At 41.6% G+C, this 10,578-nt stretch overlaps 1 protein-coding gene across 2 annotated transcripts; it reads left to right on the plus strand.

Moving 5' to 3' along the window:
• The first annotated feature begins 1,902 nt into the window (after nt 1–1,902).
• rad17 (RAD17 checkpoint clamp loader component) lies at nt 1,903–10,511 on the plus strand. 2 transcript variants are annotated; one of them, XM_049018798.1, is made up of 17 exons: nt 1,903–2,056; nt 2,369–2,466; nt 2,665–2,901; nt 3,098–3,181; nt 4,113–4,275; nt 4,621–4,757; nt 4,931–4,983; nt 5,126–5,251; nt 5,959–6,028; nt 6,418–6,529; nt 7,464–7,667; nt 7,784–7,869; nt 7,964–8,110; nt 8,653–8,799; nt 9,238–9,358; nt 9,624–9,681; nt 10,023–10,511. In XM_049018798.1, exons 2-17 carry the CDS (start codon nt 2,425–2,427, stop codon nt 10,273–10,275), a joined length of 2,040 nt encoding a protein of 679 aa, XP_048874755.1. In that variant the 5' UTR covers nt 1,903–2,056; nt 2,369–2,424; the 3' UTR covers nt 10,276–10,511. The 2 variants fall into 2 exon arrangements, with proteins under 2 accessions (XP_048874755.1, XP_048874756.1); XM_049018799.1 differs by having other exon boundaries at nt 1,914–2,056; nt 2,388–2,466.
• The last annotated feature ends 67 nt before the right edge of the window (nt 10,512–10,578 follow it).

Here is a 10,578-nt window from a genome sequence, read left to right on the forward strand (position 1 = left end):
ATGTCATCGCAGTCACCAGTGCAGTGACGTGGGGCGGGTACAGGTAGCGGTAATGACGTGCACGGAACTGAAACGCATCGCGACTAAGAAGTATCGACATGTGTTCCTATGCAGGACAAAACTAGGATGTTGTGACTCTTTTAAAGTGTATAATAGAATAGATATACTTTAGTTACCCCTGTGAGAAAATTGTGTTTTTTGTTCTCCAGCACCCTTGAGGCAATTGAGGTAAAGGTCCTTGCTCAAGGGTTTAATGGCAGCATTAGTCTGCCGGCCGCAGAATTTGAACCAGTGACCTTCACAGTCCAAACCTACTGGGCCACACACCGCTTTCTTAATGTAGCAACAGCATCCACATGACAGAATTATGTGGCTATAATACAAAATGTGTTTCAGTCATTTTTATTATATTATCGTATAATGTTTTTTCATATTTAAAGTGCACCCAAAGTAATTCTTAATTTTAGCCAGGCGAGGAGGCTTTTATCCATCATTCAGTTTGTTGTTTGTTGTCCATGTACTCTTTTCTCGCGTCTTTACTGTCCCAACATCAGCATAGGGTGTGGTAATGAGAAATGCCTTAAAATAATATAACTATATGATACGGTCGGGGATCTCTTCAAGTTTTCTTATACAGTTACAGAGTATAATTCATCAAGGGGTATCAAGAAGATTAATGTCCTTATCCTTCTTATTATCGGAACATTTCTGTAGCCCTGTCATAAATAAATACCAAGTACTGGTCAGCCCATGGGGCGGCATAGTGGTGCAGTGGTTAGCACTGTTGCCTCACATCTCTGGGACCCAGGTTCCAGCCTCCGCCTGTGTTACATGTGTGCCGAGTTTGCATGTTCTCCCCATGTCATCGTGGGGTTTCCTCCAGGTACTCCAGTTTCCCCCCACAGGCCAAAGACATGCTGAGGCTAATTGGAGTTGCTAAATTGCCCATAGGTGTGCATGTGTGAGTGAATGGTGTGTGAGTGTGCCCTGCGATAGGCTGGCCCCCCATCCTGGATTGTTCCCTGCCTCGTGCCCATTGCTTCCGGAATAGGCTCCGGAACCCCCACAACCCAGTAGGATAAGCGGTTTGGAAAATGGATGAATGGATGGATGGATGGTCAGCCCATTACACCGCCCTAGGGCGCCATCTTCTGAGGGATCAAACCAATTTCACTTCACGGTTGGGGGCACTGGCGTTGAAGCTTCCATGCTGTCTCACATGGGATATAAAGCTGCCTGTCCGAATGAGGAATTCAGGAATGACTAAAAGTCATATGTAGGTGTAATACATATGTAAAAGGCACTAAACAAAAGTTTTATATGTTACTGTTTCGAGATGACCAGATAGTACATATAAATATAAGGCGAAAAAACGTCCATACAGCAGTGAGTAATCCTGCAAGAGTACAACAAAATGTATACCAAAACAGAATTTCACAACACGTACGTCAGATGGAATGCGTTACCTTAGTCCAAACCCAAAACAGCTTGTCATCGACTTATCATCACGGCAACCGTCAGTAATAATTGTTACATATGTCATGGTTATGACAAGACGACAGAGAAGCCAGTGTGTCCGTACTGTCATAATCCGAAATAAATCTCAGGACTGCCAATAGAATTGAAACGTGGAGTGTGTTGTTCAGGTCGAGCAAATTTATGATGTGAGATGGAGAGGAAACCGACATGCCATGCATATTCTGGAAGAGTAGCTTTTTAAAAACCAATAACAGAAACACTGCGTACTCCACGAGCAGAAGAACGTTTACTCATGCAGTACAGGCACTGATCAGAGACTTAACGTGCTATTTGCACGCATGCGTCTGGGGCGCCGTCTAATGTCAAGCAGCATACGCATGCGCGAAAGCCTTGCAGCACATGATCACGAACGACGAATACGGTTCGAATACGTCATCAAAATGCGCCACATTTCATGAAGGCCTTATATTTAAAGGGATATGTCGACTGTTTATACTTCTATGTAGAATAAAAAGTAACCGACAATTAATAATTAAAATTGCGTAATATGGCAGAAGTTGTTTTGGATGTCGCTAAGGCAAGTTGATTGTTTAATAAAACTTTGTGACGGAGTAACGGCTACTTAGTTCATTTGGAAACTATTTTGTCAGTTGTAAGACTCAAAATCCAGTTGCAGTAAAACGTTTGTAATCTAGCCACAACCAAACAGCTTCTTTCAATTACTAGCTGTTGACATTTCAAAATATTAACAACGGATTAAATAACTTAATGGCTGAAACGTATTTTGTACATTCAATTCTACACCATCAAATTTGTAGCAAATTTTACTTTTCGTCTGAAATTAATTTGCCTTATACGAATAGACTCAAGTTTTTGTTGTTTATTTTAGCTGCCTGTTACTTTACCAGTTAAGTGAATGCCACCATTAATACGCCACAACCGATAATGTCAAAACTTTCTATCGAAAGAAAGCCGTCATCAAGTAAGGTAAGCGACGTTCTTTATAACTGTTTCTATACCCTCCGTTTGTTTCAACTCTGAAGAGCGTATTATTTGCAATTTAATCCCATGATGTTCCTTTTAGGCTCGTACTTTTAGCTATCTTAACATTTCTTCAGAGTATGGAATTCTAACATGTCCATTCTCTTAAGTCACCACCTCAAGGTGTTGCGTTATGTATCCTAGGGGAACAGTTGGGTGGAGCCTTCTTTTGGCGATTTGTTTGGCGGCTCTGAACTGGACCTGCTCTCTACGAGAAAGACAACAAACGTCAGAGAGTGCAGAAAATGGGCCACATCATCCAGCAAACAACCTTTGAAAAGAAAAGGGACTTCGCAATTACAAGTATCTGAGAATGCTCTTAGGAAAGACCAGCAATGCCAGGATGAACCTTGGGTGGACAAGTACTGCCCCCACACACAGGTGCTGTTTCCTTATATGTAGAAATTGTATGCATACCCCCTTTCCAGTTTATCTGTGGTTAAAGGTAGTACATTTTTGCTTTGTCAGATGCTGTACATTTGTGTTCTGAACCTATGTTTTTCTTATATGTCTCTGTTCACTACCCATATTTATAATCCTATTTTGAATATAATGTCATTCTGTACATGCCATGAAGGCTGACCTTGCAGTTCATCCGAAGAAGATGAAGGAGGTTGAGAGCTGGCTGAAATCGCACATCGACAGCGGCGTCCAAAAGACAGTATGTGTCTTTGTGGAGTTGGGTGATGTTTGCATCTGAGTGTTAGGACTCTGAGCTGATGATCGGAACAGTGGCAGTTCTAGTTTCTGAGGTCCCCCCCCCCCCCCCCCCCCAACAACAACAACAACCTTCTCCCATTAACTGACACTTTTAAGACATTTGGAATGATACAAATAATGATAAAATTTATAACCAGATGAATATAAAAATATATTCAACATAAACAAAAACAAACTGCAGTATATAAAAATGTGAATTGAATTATTACAGTTACTGACTAATGAACATTGTACTGTTGTACTAGCCTATTTCATTAGAAGCATAATATTACACTCATAAAAGGATTAAATAGCTGCATACTTTTATTTAGTGTGTGTTTCTCCTTTAATTCTTTTTTTTTTCTAAACTGGACACCTGATGGCTTATACATTTACTTACCCATTTGTGTTTATTTGTCATTCGAGCATCAAAACGTTACCCATCCCCCATAGGGTCAATCAGGAGTCACCTTGGTGGTATGCAAACTGACTGTGTATTATTCTTCATGATTTTGCACAAACTAGAAAAAAAATGCAGTATGTCTGAGAAACTACATATTCCCAGTATTATGAATGAATTGCGATTTATTTAACAGCATGTCACAGCGTCACTGATTTTACTAATTGCATTAGTACTGTACATAGTTAGAGGCTCACTATTTGATAATTACCCTCCTCCCCTGATTCCAGTGGGGTGACCTGAGGTCCACCCAGCCCTACCCCCCCTCAGCCTTCACCCTAGTTCTTCCAGGGGCTGACTGATCCTGCTTTTGTAACTCTATGTCTCTTTGGATAAAAGCATATGCTAAGTAAATAAAGGTAAATGTATGAAGTATTATTACACTGTTCACGTAGTCCAAAAAATGTATGATGTCGTATTTATTTCTTCCTAGGGTGGAGCTATTCTGTTGCTGACTGGTCCTTCTGGATGTGGGAAGACTGCCACCATTCGGGTTTTAGCCAGAGAGCTAGGCTGCCTGATTCGGGAGTGGTCCAACCCCTCCACTTTCTCTGAGTTCAAGACAGAGGAGTCTTTTAGACAGTCGTTTGACCCTGGTGAGCCACTTCTGTCAATTGTATCAGTGTAATTTGATGAGTTATGCTGTATTGTAGGTGTATTAACTAAAGACACTCTGTTTACCTGGGTGTGAGGCACAACATGAAACATAATGGGTGGGGTTCTCTGGTATATGTGAATGGCATGTGGCTTGGTGACCTGTCAATGAATCTTGCACCCCAGGTTTTCTGCACCGTATACAACATGTTAATGAGTTAGGAACTTGACTTTGCTCAATTGTTGTTAACTGCAGAATCAGTCAAATGTTTCTTTAGTTTTAAGCGATTTTTGGTTTGTCTACTGAGCTGGGCAGTGATAAGTTTCAGCTTGTTTTTCTTTGACAGAGTCAAGGTTCAATAGCTTCTCTGGTGGGTCTCAGACTGTGCTGTTCCAGGAGTTTTTACTCAGGGCAAATAAGTACAGCCCTCTGCAGATGCTTGGGGATGGCCAGCCAGGCAAGAAGAAGGTCATCCTCATTGAGGTAAGCCTGCTTTACTCTTGGTCACTGAACATGTATGGGTTTTTAACATCTTGCTTAATTAAAATTGGGAAAAAAATTCAAAGTAATACATAGCCCATACCTTGGGTTTAGTTTAAGGATTTAACAATTTGAATGAATTATTAGTAATATGTGTGAACTTCTCTGATTGACAGGATTTCCCTAATCAGTTTTATAGACAGCCAGAATGCCTTCATGGTATTTTGAGGTAAGATTTAAAAAAGAATTCTCAGTATAATAAATGTCTGAGTATTAGAAATGATGTAAATATCAATATCAAATATCATTTAAAAGAGTCTAAATGAATGGAGCCCAGCCAAAAGCTCGTTTCTCCGTCTTTCCTTAACCAGAAATTTTGTCAAGACTGGCAAGAGCCCCCTGCTGCTCATAGTGTCAGATTCTCTCAGCGGAGATGGTGGATCCAGGCAGCTTTTCCCTAAGGAGCTTCAGGAGGAGCTTGGAATCTGCAGTATAAGGTAAGTGCACAATTTTATGCAGCGGTAATGAGACATCAGTGAAGTACCTGAATCCAGTGAATGGCCGGGTTTTCCCATCAATGGATTTTTTTCTTTCCTGACGGCACGGGCATATTCCGGGATGATAATGCCATGATTCATGGGGCTCGAATTGTCAAAGAGTGGTTCATGGAGCATGAGGGACTATTTTCACACATGAACTGGCCACCACAGTCTTGACCTTAACCGCATTGAGAGTCTTTGAGACGTGCTGAAGAGGACGTTATGGAGTGGTTCAACTAACCTACCATCAATACAAGATCTCGATGAGAAAGGAAGGCAAATCTGGATGGAAAAAAATGTTGAGATGCTGCATAAGCATGTGGAAACAATTTATTGACGAATGTGCACCATAATCAAAGGCAATCCTACAAAATATTAGTGTGTGACTTTTTTTATATAAATGTCATCTAATACATTTAAATTATTTTTATATGATGACGGTATAAAATTTTTACAGTTGCACAAAGTGGAAATGTACCTGTGAATAAAATGGTTTGCATTAATTTTCCGAAGGGTTATAGCATTCAGTAAATCCATCATACAGATTGACTTTGGAAATGTATATGTACAAAGAGGTAGAAATGTGGCTCTTGACGCTGCCCAATCACCATATATCTAATTTTGATATTGCTTGAATATTTTTCTTCACTTTGCTGCTTTTAAAGCTTTAACCCAGTGGCGCCCACCAGCATGATGAAAACACTGAATAGGATCGTGGCTCAGGAAGCAAACGCGGTAAGATGGCTGCTCTTGTCAGCTGGAGAGACATGCTGCGGATGGAAATGCTTTTAATTCTGTGTTCTGTTGATTCAAGGCCTTTTATTTGAATTTAGTGGTTTCTTGTTTCCGAAATGCGTCAAACAGGCATCATCTCTGTGGAAGGATATGTCCAAACTGTTCATGGAATTTGTTTTGTTCACGGTTTTTTGAATGTATATGGATTAGCTTGTTGGCGATATTGTGTCAAGAGAAATTATTCAGGTGGAATGTTGTACAGTCATAGTATTTGGACAGTGATATATCTGTTGTTGCATCATTTCTTGATGCAGAGACAAGTTGATGGGATCTGGATGACAGTCGCTTGTGCAAATGCTTGTGTTTGATTTTCCTTTATTCTATCTTAGAGTGGAGGTAGGATCATGGTGCCTGACAAAGAGACCCTGGAGCTGCTGTGTGCTGGAAGCTCGGGGGACATACGGGGAGCCATCAACAACCTGCAGTTCCTCTCCCTCACAGGTGAGGGCTCTGCACAGTCATGCTGTGATGTTGATCACGTGCGCTTGGATTTTGTAGTAGAAAAAAAAAATATATTATTACTTAATATAACCTGTATATCTGTCCAAATGTGCTGTCTGTTGTTAAGCAGCAGTATAAAACAAATCTCACGTACTGTGTTTGAGTACAATGTGTAAATTCCATCAGTCTTCAGAAGTGTTTTTAAGACTTGTGGCTTTTCATAATACGCTGGTAACCCTCTGTGTAACAATGCATTATATGATGACTCTACAAAATCTAACATTTCTTAATCACATAATGCATTGTCACACACATTGTAGCACTGCATTCTGTAATAACTGACAAAATGTAACAATTTTCTAGCCTATTATAATTTTTATATTGCAACATTATAATTATTACATTGTCCAAAAAACAGCATCAGTGTGTTTTTGGGTGAAGTCTGTCTCTGATTCAGCAGGCAAGTATTCAAATAAAGAACGATTTGGAAAATAACGAGTGAGTCAGGTCACTCGTTTATTCATGGATGAAGTTATGAACTATTTTAGTCACAGAGGGTTTTCATAAACACTCATTTAATCAACAAATAATCTTCTGTACGAGATGACAAAGTACTTAGTGTCACAAAGAAAATGTACGTGCATTTATCTAATGTAAATTTGTTGCATTGTATAATAACTTGCCAAAATGGATTATTACACTCTACCTGCCTATGCAGATAATAATATAAATGTAAGAGTCAGCATTTATTGTGTCATAGTTAAGGTCAGACTGATATCCAAATATTTCATATTACAACCTGATGCCGGTGTATCTTTGACTTAAGATACACACTTGTGTAGTTGATCCAGTTCACATCCATTCCTCTTCCGGTTGCTGGTCTTTCCTTTAAGGCAAAGGGATACGTGTAAGTTTGGACTTCTGTTTTCCTCAGACGGCTCAGTACAAACCGATTTTTGGGCACCACTGAAGAACAAGCCCATGTCTGCGTCGTCCAGTCGAGGTGTCTCCAAAGGAAGGGGCAGGAGTAAATCCACAAAGGGCTCTGACAAGCAGGATGCTCAGTCTCAGGCCATTGGGGGCAAAGACGCTTCTCTCTTTCTGTTCAGAGCCCTGGGGAAGATACTTCACTGCAAAAGTGAGTTGACCATGTTGGCAGTGTGTGTGTCTCTCTCTCTCGTTTGGTTTCTGTTTTTCTGATGGTGGTAGACTGCCTTGTGTTCCACTGCCATGTGATGTGTTAATGGTGCTCAGGAGAAAGCTGCAGTGAGCCGGAGCTGCCCAAGCTGCCTGCCCATCTATCAGAGCACCGAAGAGACAAGCTGCTGGTGGACCCTGAGGTAGCATGTGGGATCACGGCACCATGCTTGTGCGAAAACGGTCGTACGAAGGTCCCTGTTTGAAATACATGCTTGTCGTCTCTGTTCTCCTCAGCTGGTAGTGGAAAAGTCCCACATGTCAGCTGAGCTGTTCAACCTCTACCTGCATCAGAACTACGTTGACTTCTTTGCCGATATGGAGGATGTGTCCCGCGCCAGCGAGTATTTGTCTGATGCAGATTTTCTCACTACTGACTGGACTGTAAGCTGTATTTTCTAGTATCATAATTCGCTTGTGATCTCTGACCCTCTTAATACAAACTGAGATATACACCGATGAGTCAGAACATTATGAGCACTCCTGTGTGATGCATATAACGTCGAATAGATTGTAAAAACAGCACATAACAAGCTCTGAGATATATTTGACGGTAATCTAACATTCGGTACTCGACCTGTTGTATATGGAATTAACGGAACGGGTTAAAGACTCCAGTGACTTTGATAAGTGCCAAATTATTAGGAGCACTGGGTTAGAGCATCTCTGAAACTGCAAGGCTCCACTGTGGTAAGTATTTACCGAGCGTGGTCCGAGGAGGGGGAAAATGCCAACATCCACAGACAGGATGTTGGGTGGCTAAGGTTTGCTGATGTAAGTGAAGACTGTCCCATGTGGTAGAAACCAACAGATGCTACTACAGAGCAAGGGTACTTCCAGTAGTATGAGGAATCTCCCTCAACTCCTGTGTCTGTCTGCGGTTTTAACGGTGGCTTCCTCATTCCCGTGTTCTCTAATTCCTCTAGTCGCGTTGTACCATGAGGGAGTACAGCTCCTCCGTGGCCACTAGGGGGCTGATGCACGCCAATGCAGCTCGGGCCTCAGCTGTCACTCAGACCATGACAGGCTTCAGGCCCTTGCACAAGCCCCATTGGCTGCTCGTGAGCAAAAAGGTAAAAGGCAGGACTGATGTTGGCTACCTGATTAACAGGGCTGGGCGATATCACACCGATATATTATATCGTGTATGTTCAGTAATCACCAGGGCTTCAGATGAAAGGCAAAACATTTAGCTGGGTGCCAGTTGTTCGATACTATATGGACATTATTTAGAATCACAATTTAAGCAGATTAGTAGCCCATGCGCAATAATATTGATGTAATATCGCCCAGCCCTACTGATTTAAGCATTTCACTATTCAGATGTATGGTGTATGTTTGTGTATGTGACAGTGAAATTTATACATGCATTGCTGCTACTGAGTAAATCGATTTGCATACAGATGGGCTCAGTTGCTGCAAAAGCAACATGAACGTGTTTTAAATAGTTCGTACCCAATTGGTTGATTAACTTCCTGAGCTGTGTTTCCCTTTTTCTCTCTTTTTTCCAGTACAGAGAAAATTGCCAGGCTGCCAAGTCTCTCTTTGTCGGCTTTTGCTTGACGCCCTTGAGTCTTCAGACAGAGCTGCTGCCATATCTTGCCCAGCTCACCAACCCCATGAGGAATCAAGGCAAGACCCTCACCACAGTCTTAGTGACACTACAGGAAGAACACACCCCACAATAGCTTATCATCTCCCGGCCACATGAGAAGTCATGGCGAGATGCCTACTCTGCTTTAGCGGTGTTAAAATTGGGACACTTCATATAAGTTTGGATTTTTGGAAATTTGGATGTTCAGGAAGTATCAGGCAATTCAGAAACAGAGTGTGAACTGCTTGTTGGCTTCTCCCAGCTGGCTGTTGCATTTACAGAACTGCATTTCTCTTCGAACAGCTCAGATAGCTTTCATCCAAGATGTCGGCCGAATGCCCCTCAAGAGACACCATGGAAGGTAGGTGAAAGTTACCTGTGAACAACACAATGATGCTGCAAGTTAAGGTGATGCAAGGTCCTGTTTAAATGACTATTCACTGCAAGATTAGCATTTTCATCGTAGCAGGAACATTACTGGAGCAAAACCGTATTTTCATGCTTCTCGTGGGTATAATTAGATTTCTTAACTGGCTGCATATGTTTATTTTTTTATTAAATATATCTTATTTGCTATACCGGTTAAGGTGAACACACATTAGTTATTCAGACTGGAAAAATTAGGTCTGTAACTGAATCTGCCCTAATTTAGGCTACCACTGATACTGGATGATTGTCCCCCCCCCCCATGGGTTACTGTAGGCTGAAATTTGAAGCTCTTACTGACAAAGAACCAGGCTTGCTGGACCTGGAGAGCGATGAAGAGGATGCCACCCTTCCTGCTACCGTCACCGAACTGGGACTAGTGGAACCACTGGCTACTGACTCCCCTGGAGAATTCCCCAGCAGCCAAGGAGCATCTACGGACCTGCCTTCCAGCCAGCCCCAGCCGACTGCCGCCCAGACCTTATTGGACAAGGAGGAGTTTGTCATCGAGGAGTATGACAGTGACTGATAAGCCCTACTGCAAGCACAAAGCCATATGCCCAGCTGTGAATTACTTACAGATGTTTTCTTTTGATTGGCACTGTTTTGGGTTTACTATTTATGTTTCTCCTAAAGCCATTTTTGAAAGATGAAAGCCCAGATTGTGTGCCTTATAACAGGGATCTACAATGTTAAATATAATTGCATTTTATGTAGAGTGGGTGAAGTTGTTTATATGATTTTTTTAAATGTTTTTTTTCCATACACTTGCCTTCTGCTTGACTTTGTATGATGTGTAGGACACAAGAGTCACACTGATTTTCAAACAGTG

The sequence above is a fragment of the Brienomyrus brachyistius genome, chromosome 7, assembly GCF_023856365.1.
Source record: "Brienomyrus brachyistius isolate T26 chromosome 7, BBRACH_0.4, whole genome shotgun sequence".
NCBI lineage: Eukaryota > Metazoa > Chordata > Actinopteri > Osteoglossiformes > Mormyridae > Brienomyrus > Brienomyrus brachyistius.